The sequence below is a fragment of the Panthera onca genome, chromosome D1, assembly GCF_046562875.1.
Source record: "Panthera onca isolate mPanOnc1 chromosome D1, mPanOnc1 haplotype 2, whole genome shotgun sequence".
Taxonomy (NCBI): Eukaryota; Metazoa; Chordata; class Mammalia; order Carnivora; family Felidae; genus Panthera; species Panthera onca.
Window position 1 is genome coordinate 48,846,478 of NC_138348.1, and position 21,354 is coordinate 48,867,831.

Genomic DNA, 21,354 nt, shown 5'->3' on the forward strand with positions numbered 1-21,354 from the left:
AAAATATCAAGAGTTCTAGTAATTAAATTTGATGAGACACTATAAAGTCTTCTAATATGGAAATTATCTAATCTCCTAAATCAAGTATATAGTAAGTAGTCAACAAATATTTACTTGTTGGAGAAAAACACACTTAGGTCTTTCCTTTCCCTTGTTGGAGATATAACATCTACTGTTAAGTTTATCAGATATTATTATTTTCTTGGTTTTTAAATAGAAGTAACAAGGATCAGGGGTGCCTGGGTGGCTCAGTCAGTTAAGGGTTTGACTTTACCTCAGGTCATGATCTCACGGTTTGTGAGTTCAAATCCCACGTCAGGCTCTGTGCTGACAGCTTGGCGCCTGGAGCCTGCTTCGGATTCTGTGTCTCCCTCTCTCTCTGCCCCTCCCCCGCTCGCATTCTGTCTCTCTCTCAAGAATAAACAAACATTAAAAAGATTAAAAAAAAAAGAAGAAGAAGAAGTAACAAGGATCAGGGCACCTGACTGGCTCAGCTGGTAGAGCATGTGACTCCTTATATCAGGGTTGTGAGTTCAAGCCCCATGCTGGGCATAGAGCTTACTTTAAAAAACAAAAACATAGGATGCCTGCATGTCTCCACTGGATGAATGTGTCTCAGTTGGTTGAACATCAGATGCTTAACTTTGGCTCAGGTCATGATCTCACAGATTGTGAGATTGAGCCCCGAGGAGGGCTCAGCACTGATAGCACAGAGCCTGCCTGGGATTCTCTCTCCCCTTTCTCTCTCTCTCTCTCTGTTCCTCCTCTGCTCTTGTGCATGCTCTCACGTGCTTGCTCACTCTCTCTCTCAAAATAAATAAATAAACTTTAAATAAAAATGAAAAAAAAAAAAAAAAAAAAAACAATTTCATTTGGGCCTAGCTGGCTCAGTAATTACAGCATGTAACTTTTAATCTTGAAGTTGTAAATTCAAGCCCCAACTTGGGTATAGAGATTACTTAAAAATAAAATCTTTAAAGAAAAAAAGAAAAAGACGTAGTAACAGGGATAGTCAGTGGAGGAGAGAGAAAGAAAATGGTAAAGATGAGAGAGAAAGAAGAAAAAAGGACAGAATGTATCAAAAAAGAAAAGGAAAAAAGATTAAAGACAAGAAGAGACTAAAGAGAGACAAGAGAGAAAAAGAAAGTTAAAAAGGACATTAAGATGAATAATTGCCCAAAGTAAAATAACTTAGAGGCATTAACATGTACAGAAGTTCAATCTCCCTAATGCAGTAAAAAGAAGGGCCCATGCTGTCTGATCACAAGGTGGGATAAAGGCAGTACAAGCACAAGTAGAAGTGTTAGTAGTAAGGCCAACAGAAGCATATGCATATGGTCACGTGGATAGGCATGACAAAATGGTGCACTGGACTGACCATTCATACTATAAATCGGGAAACAGCCTTAGCTTTTCTTCATCTACTGTGAATATACATCCACTGTGAATATACCCAAGTCCCTCCCATTCCAAGCTTCAGTTTCTCTTGTATATCCAATGGTCTTTAATAATGTTAGTAACTGAGAGTACCTGTTAGTAGCAAACTCAGCTCTAGAGGCAGCTTCCTTGGTTCATCCTAAACCTTTATGAAGGTGCGCACTCCCAAACCCTCCTGAGTTTGTCATCCGCACCCAGCAACTGCTCAGCATTCCCAGTGATTGTCCCAAATAATCTAGACTTATTTCCTGCTGACTTTCAACACAATCATATACTTATCATTACCAAATAATTTAAGGATCTCTTAATTCATTATATTGGGCCAGGAAGAGACAAACATTCCCACTCTCAACTATTCAATTACACTAAATAATAAATCACGTGCTGCCGTGTTAGTCTCGAGTGGCCTGCATCAATTCTAAAAGCTCATTCAGTTTCAGGAAGCAGCTTACTTCCTCCTTCCAAGCAAGTTTCACCAAAAATAACAAAAGAATAAACTTTCAAGCTGCATGTGATTTTCAAGGCCTCTGGCTCCAAAAATCATGTTGTTAAAAGTTCTTTCGTTGTCATTAAAAAAGGGCCTTTACTGGTTTAACAACAATTTAGGTTTTATTTCATTCACTAAGGATCTCTTAAAACTATTTCAGTTTTGATATTTAATTGCATCAAAGCAATTCTTCCAAATAAGTCCACAACAGACACATCCTGTTTTGTTCTTGGCTCTGCGGAAAATGAATGCTAATGAAAAAAACTATACAGACACACATTTCCAGGAATATCGTTTGACAAAAATTAAGGAACCATCTTAAATGGGAACATACTATTTCTTGAATTATGCATGGTGTAAGTCACTTAAACATTTATTTAATATTTTTGACACTACTTTCTGGGTCATGGGAAACTGAATCAAAATCAAACATTTATACCACTTATGTTACTCTTATAACTACCACTGTTACTTATATCTTATATAGCATTAATCAAAACTAGAGAATAAAATCTCAGTTAAAAACATTCTGGACTCAAACAAAATACAAATAATCATTATGGTAGATGGATGACTGGAAACATAAAAATTACCTTAAACTTATAAAACCTAAAAACTGTTGGTAAAATTACAAATTAAACTCATATATGCACTCATGACAAATTAAGACATTACACTTCAAAATTTATTTTTAAAATTTATCTATCTTTACATTAAATTTTACTAAAACCTCTAAGTCTAAAACTAGTTCAAAATATGGGGCTTTTCTAATGTTATTAAAGTATTTAGGAAGGAAACAAAATGTAACAGAGAATGACCACCTTAAGAAATATTATGACTCTAGTATTTTCCATAAAATAGTGTGATCTTGAGTTTACAGTGCTTCATCCAAGGACAGGAGATGTGCTAAGAGCTTAATAAATACATAGCCATATTTTAACAGGAGGCTGGTTCAGCAGCCAGACAAAGCAATTCCACATAAATCTGTCCTGATGATTCTTTCTCCACATAAGTACTTCTGGCCACAGGGAAAGGATCTATAAAACTAACTCTAATTCTAAATCTAAGCAGAAGAAATGCTGAGAGAGTTAAAGATGTCAAAACAGAGTAATAAGTCCAAACAATAACATGACAAGGTATGCTGCCTGGCTATTCTAAACAGAGGCTATTCCCTTCTGGAATGAGATTAATTTGTTTAGAAACACAACCAAAGACATTCCTAACAGCCCACAGAGCCTTGGCGGGGCTCTAGAGTACAGAAGTGGATACAGTCATGGTACACCTCAAGGCTCATGTGGGTCCCAGTTCTTCAGGCCACCTGGAGCAGTTTCTTAGGCAGAGCAATCAGGAAGCTAGTGCTGACGGGCTCCCTTCATAGCCCATGGCTCAACAATGATTTAAAGCCAATGACAAGTCCTCCATATCAAGCAAGTGCCCCCTTGAGGAATAAGGTAAGTTTCCTTAGTTACTAAGGAAATTTCTAACGCTGAAATCAGGACAAGATCAATTTCAAGTCTACCATGAATATTTTAGTGATGGTAAGAGCCCAAACATCACAGGTAAGAGACCCACTCCACCTCCAATTCCAAAGAAAACACAAATAAACTTAGAACACTAAGCGTAACCACAAAATGTTTTAAAAGACAACACTGGAGAGGGGCGCCTGGGTGGCTCAGTTGGTTAGGCGACCGACTTCGGCTCAGGTCATGATCTTGCAATTTGTGGGTTTGAGCCCCGTGTCGGGCTCTGTGCTGACGGCTCAGAGCCTAGAGCCTGCTGCAGGTTCTGTGTCTCCCCCTCTCTCTGCCCCTCCCTTGCTCACGCCCTGTCTCTCTCTCTCTCTCTCTCTCAATAATAAATAAATGTTAAAAAAAAAATTAAAAAAAAATAAACAAAAAAAACAAAAAACAAACAAACAAAAAAAAGACAACACTGGAGATTTTATTAGCATAATTCTTCCAAGCAACAGCTAGGTTTTTAAAATACCACCAGAGGGTACCTGGGTGGCCCAGTTGGTTAAGCATCCAACTTCGGCTCAGGTCACGATTTCACAGTTCATGAGTTCGAGGCCCGTGTAGGGCTTTGTGATGACAGCTCAGAGACTGAAGCCTGCTTCAGATGCTGTGTCTCCCTCTCTCGGTCCCTCCCCCACTCACATTCTGTCTCTTTCTCTCTCAAAAATAAACATCAAAAACATTTTTTAGGGGCTTCTGGGTGGCTCAGTCTGCTAAGCGTCTGACTTCAGTTCAGGTCACGATCTCACAGTTCGTGGGTTCGAGCCCTGCATCGGGCTTGTGCTGACAGCTCAGAGCCTGGAGCCTGCTTCAGATTCTGTGTCTCCCTCTCTCTGCCCCTCCCCTGCTCACGCTCTGTCTCTCTCTGTCTCTCAAAAATAAAAAATAAATGTTAAAAAAATTTATTTTTATTTTTTTTAGGGTGCCTGGGCGCCTGGGTCAGTTGAGCATCCAACTTCAGTTCAGGTCATGACCTCACAGTTTGTGAGTTCAGGTCCCGCGTTGGGCTCTGCTGACAGCTCAGAACCTAGAGACTTCTTCGGATTCTGTGTCCCCCTCTCTCTCTGCCCCTCTCCTATTCATGATCTGTCTCTCTCTGTCTCTCAAAAATAAACATTAAAAAAAAATTTTTTTTTTACTTTTAAATACCATCAATACATCTTTTTCAACACCTATCAATATTCCATTCCTTCTATATGTCTCTGTATTAAGCTAGACAATTTTCATGGACAAGACTCCATAACACATTTTATTCTTCATATTCCCCCCCCCTTTTTTTTTAACGTTTATTTATTTTTGAGACAGAGAAAGAAAGAGCATGAACGGGGGAGGGACAGAGAGAGAAGGGAGACACAGAATCGGAAGTAGGCTCCAGGCTCTGAGCCATCAGCCCAGAGCCTGATGCGGGGCTCAAACTCACGGGCCGCAAGATTGTGACCTGAGCTGAAGTCGGACGCTTAACCGACTGAGCCACCCAGGCGCCCCACTTCATATCCCCTTTAACATTGACGCACTATCATATCATTATTGTTACTAAGCGCTAAAAAACTGTTCCCACCATTACATAAAACTGTGTTCTACTTGATTTCCAATGACCACCTAATTGGTAAATCCAAGGGCAACTTCTCACGTATCACCCTTTAATTTTTCTGTAGCATCTAATGCTAGTAACTACTTTTCTGCTTCTTAGAACTTTTTCTTTCTATGGCACTCATGACTCAATACTCTCCCAGTTCTCCTCCTACCTTATAGACTATTCAATTCAGCTTCCTGTACCAAAAATACTTCCTCTTCCTGTTACAGAAACAGTCCCAATGTTCCGTCCTAAGCCCTCACTTCTCCCACAGTGGTTTCTTCCTCCTTGATCTAACCTACTCCCATAGCTTCCCCATCTCTGTCTCCAGCCCTAACTTCTCACAAATTCTAGAAGTGTAATTCCAGTTGAATACAGGACAGCTCCACAAGTATGTCCCACTTAAAATACCAATGTACCCAACCCATCATCAGACACCATATCTCCAACTTATTCATCATCCTGTCATTCACACATAGGCACTATTTAGTGAGCACTCATCATGGGGCCAGACATTATGTTAAATGCTTCACATATATCAACTATTTTAGTCCTCGCAAGAGTCCAATGAATGAAGTAGCTGTCCCCATTTTACAGATGGGGAAACCCAAACAAAGAGATGACTTAATCTCTTCAAAGTCACATAGTTAAAATGTGGTACAGTCAGGATTTAAAGCAGGCAGTCTGATTTCAAAGATCATGCTTTAAACAACTATACTCTATTACCTCCCAATTGCCCAGGCCTGAAACCTGCCTATAGACCTACACCAGGCACTATGAACTTTTAGTCCTGTCACCTCTAGGTCCTTCCCATCTGATCTTCTTTTCCATTCTCACTAACATCACTATACTTCGGTCCCCATATGCCACTTACCTTCTCTCAACTTCCCATCTCACATCTCTCCATATTTCATCTATTTATTTGACACTCTCTTGCTTAAAAATCATCAGTGGCTCAGGGTGCCTGGGTGACTCTGTCAGTTAAACATCTAACTCATGATTTAGGCTCAGGTCATGATCTTACCACGGTTGTAGGATCAAGCTCCATATCAGGCTCTGTGCTGACTATAGAGCCCACTTGGGGTTCTCTCTCTCCCTCTCTCTCTGCCCTTGCCCCACTCTCTCTCTCTCTCAAAATAAATAAATAAATATTTTAAAAAATCATCAGTGGCTCACAGCTCCCCATTGCCTGCAGGATAAAGTCAAAACAACTTCTAGCCTCATCTACCACCATTCTTCCTTCTAGCATATTCCAGTTAGACAGGGCATGTGTCATTCTTTTTGACTGCCTAGCATCGAACCCCCTTCTTACATCTTGGCAATTCCCTACCTCCAAATACAGACAATAAAAATGCAAATGGACCCTTTCCAGGACTCCTTTGCAACTATCTCATGGTACCTGACATAGGCCATACCAATTACATGTGTTATCCTCTGACTATGAACTGAAAAGTGGGCACAGAGAATTCTCTCTGGTAGCAAAAACAGTTGTAAGAAGATCAGAGTTCCCGGGCTGCACCAAATGTGCAGGGCCAGAGGTTTTCCATGGCACAAGTACAATACCCACCCCCTGGTGGCAGCAGCATTTTCCTTGTGGTTCCTCACTGGAGTGACCAGGATAGTTCCAGAATGATAGCATTCAAACCTGGTCTCAGCCATCATGACAATTCTGTGAGCTACCCAATATCCTTTTTAAAAATTCCTTTTTGGGGGCGCCTGGGTGGCTCAGTCAGTTAAGCAACTGACTTCGGCTTAGGTCGTGATCTCACGGTTTGTGAGTCCAAGCCCCGCACTGGGCTCTGTGCTTGACAGCTCAGAGCCTGGAGCATGCTTTGGATTCTGTGTCTCCCTCTCTCTGCCCCTGCCCCACTCACACTCTGTCTCTCTCTCTCTCTCAAAAATAAACATTTAAAAAATTTTAAAAAAAAAGAATATGCCCTTTGCTTTTATAATTTTGTTCACTCATATAATTTTGCCCACTGTTTCTTCCACCCAGAATTCTTCTCCATTAATCAAAATTCTTCCCATCTTTTAAGGCCCAGCACAAGTGCTAATTTCCCCATAAACTTAAGAGCTAATACTAAATGAGCACTTTCAGGGCCAGGCATTCTCCTCATCTGATCTTCACAAGAAGAGTAAGAGGTAGATACTAGCATTAGTCTTATTTTATAGTTGAGGAAACTGAAGCAAAAACAAATGAAGTATATTGCCCAAAGTCATAGAGCTAGTGAACAGTGATAGAGCTAGAAGTCAAATCCAGGAAATCTGACTCCAGACCCCTGCCCTTACCAGGGAACAGCAAAAGCCAGTCCACAAGTCAACTCTAGCCCAGCAGCCAAATCTGGCTCATGGCATGTTTGTATATATCCATGATCTAAGAACATTTCCTGCATTTTTAAGTAGTTGGGAGGAAAAAAAAAAAATTTCATGATCCATGAACATCATACAAAATTCACATTTCAAAGTCCAGCAATATTTGAAGTACAGCAACAAACATAGTGTCTGTGGCTGCTTTCACGCCATAACAGCAGATTTAAGCAGCTGCAACAGAGACAGGATGGCCTAAAGGGCCACAAAGCCTCAAATATTTATTGTTTGGCCCTTTATGGAAAAAATTTAAGACCTTACTTTTAACTACTACATTGCCTGTTAAAAAGCTTTCCTTGATCCCTTACTTCCCCCAAGCTAGAATAAATCTGTCCCTTCTCTGTATTTGTATGCCCTTTGCATCTCTCTTGTAACAGGTAGTCTATTTTGCTTTAAATTACATTTGACTTATTTTTTTCCTTGAGCAGACTACAAACTCCTTGAAGGCAGGAAGTAATCTTTTGCACTTTGCATTACTCTTGGTGCCTTTCCTATTGTTGGCAGTCAATAAATGCTTGCTGGCTTTAAATAAAATTTTGTAGTGTGCACTTTTAAACAGATTTTCCTAACATGAATATGAATCACAGAAATCACAGACTAGACTCTGTATTGGCAGGATGGGTAACAATAGGCCTCAATCACTGCTGATAGCTATCTAAATTGGTACAACCTTTCCAAAGGGTAATTCTACCTGTTCATCAAATACCTTGAAAGTGTGTTTTGGGGGTGCCTGGGTGGTTCAGTTGGGTAAGCATCCAACTTTGGCTCAGGTCATGATCGCGCAGTTCATGAGTTCGAGTCTCACGCCAGGCTCTGTGCTGACAGCTCAGAGCCTAGAGCCTGCTTCGGATTCTGTGTCTCCCTCTCTCAAAAATAGACATTAAAAAAAAATTTTTTTAAGTGTGTTTTTTAGGACTCAGAGTTCCACTGTTGGAAATCTGTCCTAAGGAAATAGACTTACATGCAAAAATGCAATAATAGTGGTCATAGGAGTTAACACATTTACTGAGTACATATTACATACCAGATATTGAGCTAAGTCCTTTAAATGCAGAACCTCTATTTAGCCCTATTTTATTTTTTAAAGATTTTTAATTTTTGTTTTGTTTTGTTTTTGAAAGAAAGCAGGGGATGGGCAGAGAGAGAGAGGGAAAGAATACCAAGCAGGCTCTGTGCCGTCAGCACAGAACCCCATGCAGGGTTCAATCTCATGAATTGTGAGATCATGACCTGAGACGAAATCAAGAGTCAGACGCTTAACCAAACCGAGCCACCCAGGTGCCCCAGTGCTATTTTATAGATAGGAAATTAAATCTCAAGAGGTTAAATAATTTGTCAGAAGTTAAGGAATGACAGGTTATTGTTTTGTTTTTGTTTTTTTTTTAGGGGAGAACTATAGCTAATTGTAATTCTTCATTAGTCCTTTTATATTTATTACTGTAATAAGCATGTATTACATATATAATTTTTTAAGGCAGTAAGATAGCACAGAAACCTTACTCCTGTATTTTTTTTTTTTTACCTTTGGAAGCTAGGGAAAATAAGTCAGAACAGAACAAGCAAAATATTCTTTTTCATTTACTTTGGAAAGAACAATAAAAAGTCACCGTCCTGGACTTTGAAACAAGAACAGTATTTCCTCACATAAAAACAGCCTTGAGAACAACATTGTGGATCATATGTGTTTCCCAGATAACATCACTCAGCCAATTTTGCCCTGCTTTCCTAAAATGCCATACTAGTTTTGCCAATATGTAAGGAAACAAAAAATTATGTTGTGACTTGTACTGAATAAAAATTCTTTGGATATGAGGATGGATTCATCCATAACTATAGCAATTTGGAGAGGAAAAGTCCCACCCTATCTACAAATCTCCAGGGGTTATTACATGACCCCAAATCACTAAGTCTTGGACTTTCTTGAATTCAAGCTGTTTTGCCTCTGGTCCAAAAACACTAGTCCAAGATCTCCCTCTGTATCTACACAATTTGAATTAAAACAATACTTCCAAGCTAGATCTATTAAATGCTATGATGGCCATGTAAGAACTTCCCAGAGCCACACCTTACCTCTTCTGGCACAATAATTAATGGATACTTGTCCTCAGATAAAAAGTTGAAAATAACCCATACTTTAAATGCATCTTCTTCTGTAATGAGCAAGGGGCTCTTGGTGAGGTTTTTTTTGACACAGAGGGTCCAACACATCCTATTGAACTCAATCTTGTCAAAGTTGTCTTGGACCTAAAAAAGAATGAGTTAAAATTTCAATGAAAAATATCCAATGAAGGAGGAAAAATTCCAAAATAAGCAGAATATAAGCCAAGTAAAACAGATACAGGCTTCCATTCTAATCGATCCAATTAACTAATAATGCAATTAATGAATAGACATTTTCTTTTTTTTTTTTTTAACGTTTATTTATTTTTGATACAGGGAGAGGCACAGCATGAACAGGGGAGGGTCAGAGAGAGGGAGACACAGAATCTGAAACAGGCTCCGGGCTCTGAGCTGTCAGCACAGAGCCCGACGCAGGGCTAGAACTCATGGACTGCGTGATCATGACCTGAGCCGAAGTCGGCCGCTTAACCGACTGAGCCACCCAGGCGCCCCAACATTTTCTAATTTCATTTGCTTGTGTACCACACTTTCAAAGGCCCAATTAAGAACGTTATAGTTAGCCTGACACTAAAGCAATATCTATCTGCCCATATCACTCACTTGGCACATAAAATACTAGCTTGTTGAATAGTTATTTTTTCACATGTACACACTATCTTCTAAATAAAACTACCAACCCTGGTACAGAGGAGTGGAGAGTGTCAATTACTCAGTATGAGCCACATACTGATATCTCATCTTTACCCATATAATCAAAGAAGATATTTTTTTTTTGGAAAAAACTTAAACTGAAATTCTAAAAAGACAGCCTGCCCTTCAGTCATTCAATCATGCAATCAACATTCCCTCAGGATCTACTATAAGCCAAGTACTATGTTACAAATGAAGGATATAAAGATGAAGAAGAACTTGGTCTCTGCTCACAAAACATTCACATTTATTAGGGAAAACAGATATGCAAATAGACAAATTCTAATACAACACCATGTGTAATTCAATAGTTTTTCACTCATTCAAAAGATAAAATTTAGATAGTAATTACGATCTGCCAGAGACAATGCAAAGATACTTAATGTAGTAGTAGCCCATGTCTCCAAGGAATGCCAAGACAATTACAATACAGTGTGATAAGTACTATAATAGAAATAAGCAGAGGGTTCTGTGGGAACACTGAAGAGCTAACCCATCTTAAGAACTAGGGGAAGATTTGCAGAAAAAGTAACATGACAACAGAGTGCAATTCAAAGGATCATTAAAAGTCAGTGTATAGTCACTATGGAAAACCGTATGCAGGATCCTCAAAAAATTAAAAATAGGACTGCCATACAATCCAGCAATTCCACTTCTGGAAATATAATAATATATATATTATAATATACATAATAATAATCCAACGGTAACAAAAACACTAACTCAGGTAAATATCTGTACTCCCATGTTCACAGCAACATTATTTTCAATAGCCCAGACATGGGCTATTTTCCAGATATGGAATTTTTCAATATTTCATATTTTCCAGATATGGAATTTATCAATATTTTCCAGACATGGAAACAACCTAAGTATCCATTGATAGATGAATGGATAAAGAAATTGTAATACACACACACACACACACACACACACACACATATATATAATGGAATATTATTTAGCCATAAAAAATAAGGAAATCCTACAATTTGCAACAACACGGATGGAACTTGAAGGCACTACGCTAAGTGAAATAAGTCAGAGAAAGACAAATATTGTATGATCTCACTTGTATGTGGAATCTAAAAAAAAAAAAAAAAACAACTCATAGAAAAAGAGATCAGACTTGTGGTTACCAGAAGCAGGTGGTGGGGGGAGGGAGAACTGGAATAAGGTGGTCTAAAGATACAAACTTCCAGTTATAAAATAAACAAGTACAAGGGAGGTAATATACAACATAATGACTATAGCTAACACTGCTGTATGACATAGAAAAGTTGTTAAGGATATAATACATCCTAAGAGTTCTCACCATAAGGAGAAAATGTTTCCCCTTTATTTTTTTCTTCCTTCTTTTCTTTTTATTGTATGTGTATGAAATGATGGATGTTAGCTGAACCTATTATGGTAATTATTTCACAATATATGTAAATCAAACCATCCTGTGAGGCTTAAAGTTATTCTGTGATGCAAGTTAATTATTTCTCAATAAAAGAAAACAAAATGCAAACAGTTCAAGAATGGGGTAAGGAGAGTTCTAGGTAGAACAATGTGAGAAAGCCCAGAGGTGGAGACAACCATGGTCAGTTCAGAAGTATTGTATAAGTTTAATGTGAATGGAGCACTTGGTGCTAAAGAGTGGTATGATTCAAGGCTATTTCGTAAGTGCAAATAACAGAAAACACCCTGGGTTCCTTTAAACAGAAAAAGAATTCATCGAAAAAACAATGGGTAACCTCAAAGATCCAACACAAGGGATGGAAAATCTAGGCTCTGAAACTAAGTCATTACCGATGTAGGCTAGTCAGTCCAAACCACAGCTGAAACTATGCATGGTAAGAGTATAGTACAGACACCGCTGCCAATGTAACAAGAGGCCATCGCTGCTGCCACTGACCCAGTCTTTGATCCTCTGTGTCACTCACGAGTGTCTGAACTTTTCAATATCTGAGATGTGAGACAGGTCCTTCCCCCACCAAGGCACTGTGCAATTTCCCAAACATAAGAGTTCAGATACTGGGCAGACAAAAAATGATAAGTGACCACTGCATGGGGCACAGCTAAAGATGAGGCGAGAGAGAGAGGTGAAGGCCAGATCATAAAGAGCCTTATAATCCATATTAAGGAGTTAGGATTTATCTGTACTGAAAGAGTGGATAGGAGCACCATATACAGCCTGCATTTTAAAAGCCATATTCTGGGACAAGAAGTAAGATGTACTAAAGAAGGCAGAGTGGCTGGCAGGACAATATGTGCAAAGCATTTCTGTTTGGAGAGATAGAAACAAAGCGTTATGTGTACCAGAAGGAAGAAGTCACTAGCTGACTACACGGAGAAATTTCTCTGGATCCCTAACTAGGACATGTGGTTGGCACACCAGTTCCCCAGGAGTAGGACGATATCCTTTGTGCTCTGCCTGCAGTACCCTGTCTCAGTCTGACACCATTTCTCACACCACAATCATACACAATTGATCCCTTGAAGGGAAAGCAGTAGTTGCTGCTGCAGCATCTTTTTTTTTTTCCTTTTTCTTTTTTAACACCATTTATGAGGACTTAGCATATGCTTGGCATTTTATATGCAGTTGCTTACTTAAACTTGCTATTAGCCTTGTAAGGCTAAATATTGCCCCTATTTTACAGATCAGGAAATAGAGGTTCAGAAATATTGAGTACTTTTACCAAGTTCACATGGCTTATAAATATCAGGAAACAGAAGTTCAGAAAAATTGAATACCAAGTTCATGTAGCTGGTAAATATCAAAACTAGCATTTAAATCAAGGTTCAAATGCTGTCTCTTTCCACTATGCTAAACTGCTTATAGAACTCAATAGATGGAGGACATCTATATAATGTAAGACACCTCTATAGGACTAGTTTCACAGGCCACCACCATCAACTCTATCCACCTGCACCCCTAAAAAACACTAAGGGGAAATGACATGTACACAAAAGCATATAGGCTTACCTGAGGAACAAGAAGTGATTCTATGTGGATTATGTGACGAATTATAGGATTCCTGAGGGGGAGTGCCTAGATTTATGGCTAGAAAAGCAAACATAGACCAAATCACAAACAGCTTCATAATTTTAAGAAATAGTCCATAAGAAACTCCCAATTGAAGGGTTTTAGAGCAGAGAATGAGTAGGTCATCTACTGCTCAGATTAGTACTTTACAGAAAAGATGGTATTTGAAGCGGATCTTGAAGTATATTGAAGAGTATGAGGATAAGTAACACAAAAGACAGGAGAAGAAATGGCATGAGCAAAGGTATGGCAGAAACATCACACCAACCAAGTCTGGGGAACAGATACAGGATGAAGGAGACAAAAGCAAGACAGAAGGAAAGATAAAGTTTTCAATTATGAGCATCTTCAACCTGAAGGTCTAGTAAGACATTCAGATGGAGGTGTCCAAAGACAAAGAAGTGGAACTGTAGCGAATGAGGAGAGGCAGACTTGTCAGTCAACTGCCTGCTGATGATGACTGAAGCCATGATGGTCAAATGAGATCACTGACAGAAAACATAAATCAAGAAAAGAGATGGGATCAAAAAACAGAACATCAGGGGATACAGACATTACAAAACTAGAGGAGGAAGAGGAATTATGATGACCGAAAGAACAAAGTGGCAGGAGAACCACAAAGATATGAAAATTGAGTGAGGAAACAGTTAAGGAAGTTTGATCAACAGTGCCATGCTACAGAGATTAAAAAGGAGTTAAGAACAGACCACTGGTTTTCCAATTTAGGGGTTACTAGTTACCTTCAAGAGAGTCAAGAAGTTTGGGTAAAAATCAGATTGCAATGGCATTAGAAACCAAACAAATTTTCTGGGGCGCCTGGGTGGCTCAGTCGGTTAAGCAGCCAACTTCGGCACAGGTCATGATCTCGCGGTCCATGAGTTCGAGCCCCGCGTCGGGCTCTGTGCTGATGGCTCAGAGCCTGGAGCCTGCTTCCGATTCTGTGTCTCCCTCTCTCTCTGACCCTCCCCCGTTCATGCTCTGTCTCTCTCTGTCTCAAAAATAAATAAACGTTAAAAAAAAATTAAAAAAAAAAAAAAAAAAGAAACCAAACAAATTTTCCATAAATTTTCCCAGGAAATAAGTAGTGGCTTTTTTTTTAAACCAAATTCACTGTATATTACTTAATTTTAATAAGTTGTCTGTTGGCTTATTCCTTCTCTAAAATATAATGGCACTATTCTTTAGTTTAGTCATGCTCAATGGTAAAAGCATACTAAATGATGGCATTTACATCTTTTTAAAAAAATACAAAATGAGATCATGTATGAAAAGCTCACAGCTAACATCATACTCAACAGTGAAAAACAGTTTTTCCTCTAAGATCAGAACAAGGCAAGGATGCCCACTCTCACCACTTCTATTCAACACAATACTGGAAGTCTTAGCCAGAGCAATTAAACAAAAAAAGGAAAAAAGAAATATAAAGCATCCAAATTAGAACCGAAAAAGTAAAATTATCTGCCAATAACGTGCTCTTTCTTTTATGTAGAAAACTCTAAAGATTCCACAAAGAAAACCTTTTAGAACTAATAAATTTGGCAAAGTTGCAGAACACTCAGAAATCAGTTGGCAAAGTTGCAGGATACTCAAAAATCAGTTGTGTTTCAATACACTAACAATAAACAATCTAAAAAAGAAAATTTTAAAGTCCCATTTAGTAGAGCATCAAAAAGAATTAAATACTTAGGAATAAACTTAACCAAGAAGGCAAAAGACTTGTACATTGCAAACTACAAAACGTTACTGAAAAAAATTAAAAATTATATAAATAAATGGAAAGACCTCCAGTGTTGATGGGCTGGAAGACTTAATATTGTTAAAACGTCCATACTACCCAAAGCAATGTACAGATTCGGTTCAATCCCCATCAAAATCCCTGTGGCATTTTTTTTTTTTTTTTTTTTTTTTGCAGGAACAGAAAACATCATCCTGAAATTCATATGGAATCTCAAAGGACCATGAATAGCCAAAATAATCTTAAGAAGAACAAAACTGGAGGCTTTATACTTCCTAATTTCAAAACATATTACAAAGCTACAGTAATTGAAACAGTATGTATGGTACTTAGCATAAAGAGAGACATATAGACCAACAAAACAGAGAGCCCAGAAATAAACCCTTATATATGTGGTCAAATGATCTTTAACAAGGATGCCAAGACTACACATTGAGGAAAAGATAGTCTCTTCAACAAATGGTGCTAGGAAAACTGAATATCCATACGCAGAAGAAAATGGACCCTTACCTTACACCATATATAAAAATTAATGCAAAAGGGAGTAAAAATCTAAATGTAAGACCTAAAACTATAAAACTAGAAGAACACTAGGGGAAGACCTTCATGACATTGGAATACACAATGTTCTCTTAGATAGGACATTAAAAGCCACAGGCAACAAAGCAAAAATAGAGAATCAACTACATCAAACTTAAAAACTTCTGCATACAATGACAACAATCAACAGAGTTGTACGATGGTGAACCAGTCCTTGCTACCCCAGAAGTTACACTCTAAGAGGCATATCAGGTATCAAAAAATAGAGCAACAAAACAACCATCTATATGATGAAAATGTGCTAAATGCTACAATGGGAGAACACATTACAGAGCAGCAGGTTAGCTCTGGGAAGGGCAGGGTGCAACCTGGAGAACCCTCCCTGAGGAAGTGACGATCAAGCTGAGACCTAAAAGATGAACAGGAGTTAGATGCATGTTCTGGGTAGAGGAAGCCTTACAGCAGAGGAGGCAACATGTCTGAAGGCTCTGTGGCAGGAACGGTCTTGGTAATATGAGGAACAGAGAGAAGGCCAACATAACTGCAGAGAAGGGGACAATAAGGGGAGAGGAAGAAAAGGAGGGCAGAGAGGTTGGCAGAGGCCAAATCAAACATGGCCCTGTACACCATGATAAGGATGTTGCACTTTACCTAAAAACAACAGCAAACTATTGAAGGGTATAGGTTCAATATCAAGTGCTTGCTAAATTAAAATAGATCTATAAATTGAGAGCATCACAAGGTCTGTTCTACCTACAAAAGATTTAGGAATCTATGATTCCATACTCTACCCCATCTAAGATTGCAAACTGTGCTCCAAAATCCCAGTTTATATCATACATAATAAATTGCCTCACACCTTTTGGAAAACTAATAATGGCTGCCAATGGTTTCAGGGTGTCCAAATGGAAGATAATATCTTAGAAAGAAATATGTAGAGTTGTTCTTATTTTCTTTTTTTTTTTTTTTTTAATTTTTTTAACGTTTATTTATTTTTGAGACAGAGAGAGACAGAGCATGAACAGGGGAGGGTCAGAGAGAGGGAGACACAGAATCTGAAACAGGCTTCAGGCTCTGAGCTGTCAGCACAGAGCCCGACGCGGGGCTCGAACTCACAGACCGCGAGATCATGACCTGAGCCGAAGTCGGCCGCCCAACCGACTGAGCCACCCAGGCGCCCCTTTATTTTCAACATATATATTTCTTTTCACTAAAATCCATACAAGATAGCAATACTATTTATAGATCTTAATTCTGACTCAAAGTTCTGAAAGTATTTACAAAACTAAAATCACGTGTTCTCTAAACTAGAATTTTCATCCAAACCAGCTAAAGACTAAAGTTCCTATGGCACAGAGTCAGTTCTCAGAAGACAGGGAAATTGGCCAATTTGATGCTTTAGACATTGGTTGGAGAATATGTTTTCTCAGAAAGCATTCATACTCTTCAATCAATAATTCTACTTCAAATAATCTACCCCAAAAAGGGAATCAGAGTCAGATAAAGATTTACGTAGGATAGCACTATTATTTATAAAAGTGGAAAAAAAAATAAAAATAAAATATAAGCCCACCAAAAAGGGAATCGTTATAAAGTCATGGTACAAAACGATTATACAGTCACTTAGTAGCTGGGTAACCTTAGACAAGCAACTTAACCCAAAGCCCAGTCCTTCTTTAAAATGGTATTAATGATGGTACTTAACCCATGGAGTTAATATAAAGAATTAATTAGAACATTTGTTTAAAATATTTAGCATAGTTTCTGATACATAGTAAACTCTAAATAAATGTTACCACTTTATCTTTATATTCATGTTTTCAAAAAATTTAATGGCATGGAAAAGGCAATATTTATGTCTTCAATATGATCCAAATTTGAAAAACAATATATACAAAGACAGCTAAAAAAAACAGACTTAAAGCAAACAGATCAAAATGATAGTGACTGCCTTTAGATGGTAAGGTTATGGATGATATATGTTTTCTTAATAAATTCCTCTTTTTTCTTAATTTCTAACAATAACCTGTGTTTCCTTAACAATTAAAGAAACTGCTTTTATTATAATATTTCACGTTAATCATCAGGAAGATTCAAATCAAAACACAGTAAGATACCATACTTAATACTTACTAGGATGGCTAAAATCAAAATGATAGGAAATAACAAGCACTGTGAGGATATGAAGAAATTGGAACCCTCATACATTGCTGGTAGGAAAGTAAAATGTGCGTCTGCTTTGGAAAACAGTTTTACAGTTCCCCAAAACGTTAAACATAGAGTTGCCGGAGGGCCTGGCTGGCTCAGTTGGTGGAGCATGCAACTCTTGATCTCAGGGTTATGAGTTCAAGCCCCACAAGGGGCATCAAGCTTACTTAAAATAAATAAATAAAATAAACATAGAGTTGCCATATGACCCAAGAATTCCATTCCTAGGTAGTATACTCATGGGTTAAATACCATCATCATCCAATTTAAAGAGAATTGAAAATGTATATCCACACAAAAACCTGAACATGAACACTCCCAGCAAATTTACAATAACCAAAAAGTGGAAACAACACAAAGATCCATAACCGAATAAATGTGCAAACAAAAGGTAGTATAATTATAATGAAATATTCAGCCATCAAAAGGAATGAAATGCCATCACATGCTACAATGTAGATGAATTTGAAGACATTATGCTAAATGAAAGAAGGCAGACACTAAAGGCCTCATATTAGAGGAGTCCAGAATAGGCAAATCCATAGAGACAGAAAGTAGATTAGTGGTTTCCTAAGAGTGTGGGGAAGGAGAGAGTGAGTGCTAGTGGGTACGGTTTTCTTGAAGGAAGGTGGGGGAAATATTGTAAAATTGGCTGTGATGATGGCTGCACAAAAAATGTGACTATACCAAGAACCACTGAATTGCATACTTTAAATACTTAAATTGCATGGCATGCGAATACTCAATAAGACTGGTTATTTGAAAAAAAAAATTATTTAAATTATATCACTCTTAGACTTGTATTGCTGGCCACAGTACTCAAGGGCATAAAGTCATCCATAGTTTTTATCATTTAACCTCTTTATTCACTCAGAAGTTTTTAGTGCTGTATAACTTCACTAATATGATGAAAATGTAGAGTCCAACTTGGCCATTGTGCCAAAATAATCCTATAAACTTTCAAGCAACAATGAAAGAAGAAATAACATGGCTAAAGGACAGTTAAGAAGAATTGCCCAAAAACATAGTCTTGGGTTTTTAAGAGCAATATGACTTCCTATTAAATGATAGTTGTTAGGCACACATTTGAAGACATTTTGATTGCTGAAGGTATATTCATTCAAGTAACAGAAAACTGAAACCTCATTTTATGGAAGAACTATAACTGACATGAACAGCAAGCATCTGATGTCAGCCTAGGAAAACAATGCAGAGGCTACTAACCTCTAGAGAAGGGACATTGTATTGAACTGAAAGGTTTCTTTTTTTCTTTTATATGTACATATGTTTCCCAAAAGCCAAAGGCCAAAAAAGAAAAGGATTATGGTAGAAAAGCAGCAGATTCCCCAATAAGGACTTGGTATCTTCCCAAAGGATTACTGGTTTAAATCATAATAGCCCAGATCAACCTTTAATATGCGGAATCAGGGAAAAGAATTGACAATGATTGAACCCAAAAGCCTAACAGGCTATTAAATCTCATGCAAGAATTAGGTTGCCACATAAATATGCTAAAGCAGACTAGCTTTTGATGTAGTCTATTGGGGATCAGTAGTAAAAAGGTAACAATATACTGCTTTCTTCAATCATTCACTGTCAGATAATCCAGGTATAATGTCTCTTTGCAAAAAGAAAGTGGAGAAAGTTCACAAAAACACTCTTCCTAGATGTTTATAGAATTCCATTCTTTACTAAAGAAGGAATTTAACAAACAAGCAAAAAAATTAAAAAGCCAACACTCAGGGAAGGCAAAATATCTGATACGAGAACATAAGCATATTAATCATTCGATGTCTCAGAAAAGCTGAAAATCAATTCTATCAATGTGAAGAACAGGAATGATAATCTTTGAAGAAGTAAATACAGAAATCAAATGGAAAAATTACTTTTTAGAAAGTGAATTTCAACATAATTTATCTCTTGGTCCCAACCCCTTCAGAATAATTCTAGGCAAAGGCAGAAAACCTCTAAAACAACCTGGGGGAAAACTGAGAAGAATGAACACTAAAGAACACCAGATACTAATCAATCACAAGAAAAGAATCATCTTAAAAACACTTAAGGGGGCGCCTGGCTGCCTCAGTCGGTAGAACATGCAACTCTTGATCTCAGAGATGTGAGTTCAAGTCCCATGTTGGGTGTAGAGATTACTTAAAAAATAAAATAAAATTGGGGTGCCTGGGTGGCTCAGTTAAGAGAAATTAAATGGCTCAGGTCTAAAATCTATCTAACCCCTGGGGCTCCTGGGTGGCTCAGTCAGTTAAGCATCTGACTCTTGATCGCTGTCAGGTCATGATCTCACAGTTCATGTGTTCGAGCCCCCCACTGGGATCTGCGAGAATGGTGCGGAGCCTGCTGGGGATTCTGTCTCTCCATCTCTCTGTTCCTCCCCCACTTTTGCTAAGACTCTCTTTCTCTCAAAATAAATAAATAAACTTTAAAAAAAATCTATCTAACCCTTATCAGTTAGGCAACATTATGCTCTGTTTCCTCCTGAGCTAATTGGAAAGAAGTCCAATTATGCATTGCAGGATTAACATGAGGATCAAATGAGATAGTATACATGTGTGTGTCATACACATATGTATATGACACAGACATATATATCACATCTTGCAAATGTTTGATCATTACTTTATATCTTCTTTGCATAACTGATGACCATCTCTACGTTTTATGTTAACATTCTCCAGTTATTATTGGCATTTTTTCAACAAACTTTCAAAACAAGGCAATAATCTTTGCTCAATTTAAACCCACACCATGGAAACCCTGGCTGCTTTACTTGGACTGAAGGTCTGCCAAAATTCCACTCCAGGTGGCTAAGCAATAATAAACAAGAACTTACTGTTTCATCACATCCTCACTCATTTTGTGAATAAGTTTTTCTCCAAATTTAGTGGCTAATTTTGAACTTTTAAAATACTGCTATATTTTCTCCCCCAGTTAAAAAACTTTAAAAAACCTAAATATGGGTGCCTGGGTGGCTCAGTTGGTTAAGCATCTGACTCTTAATTTCAGCTCAGGTCATGATCTCATGGTCCTGAGATCAAGATTAGGATTCTCACTCTCCCTCCCCATCTGCCCCTCCCCTGCTCCTGCTAGCTCAAAAATAAGTCAATAAAATACCTAAATACCAAAACAAAAAACATTTTAAAACTTAAAATTCAAGATATTTAAAGAAAGTTACACCAACGAGAAAAAAATGCAGTATTAAGAGTACAGCATTTCAAGATATGAAACCATGTTTCTCTATCCATTCACCCACCCCACACAAATTCTAGCGCTGAAAAGGCAATTTTCAGATTTCTGAGAATGTCCCAATGTTCTATTTATTTTTATTTTATTTTTTCATTTTAGAGAGCACGCACAAGCAGAGATCATGACCTGAGCCGAAATCAAGAGTTGGACACTCAACTGACTTAGCCACCCAGGCACCACTGTTCTATATTTTAATAACGGACATAATTTTTAAGATTAAACACATGCACACAGCAGGTCATCAAACATTTGCAGAATTTAAGACATATTTACTGGGGCACCTGGGTGGCTCAGTCAGCTGAGCATCCAACTTGATTGAGTTCAGGTCATGATCTCCATCTTGCAGTTTGTGAATTTGAGCCCCACATCAGGCTTGCTGCTGTCAGCCTG

At 38.0% G+C, this 21,354-nt stretch overlaps 1 protein-coding gene across 1 annotated transcript in view; it reads right to left on the reverse strand.

Annotated features, from left to right (window-relative positions):
- The window catches only part of SWAP70 (switching B cell complex subunit SWAP70), a 78,270-nt gene that overhangs the window by 28,307 nt on the left and 28,609 nt on the right, over positions 1–21,354 (reverse strand). Inside the window, exon 3 of the mRNA XM_060605982.3 lies at positions 9,449–9,622. Coding sequence (XP_060461965.1) covers positions 9,449–9,622 — 174 coding nt within the window. The remainder of the gene's footprint in view (positions 1–9,448; positions 9,623–21,354) is intronic.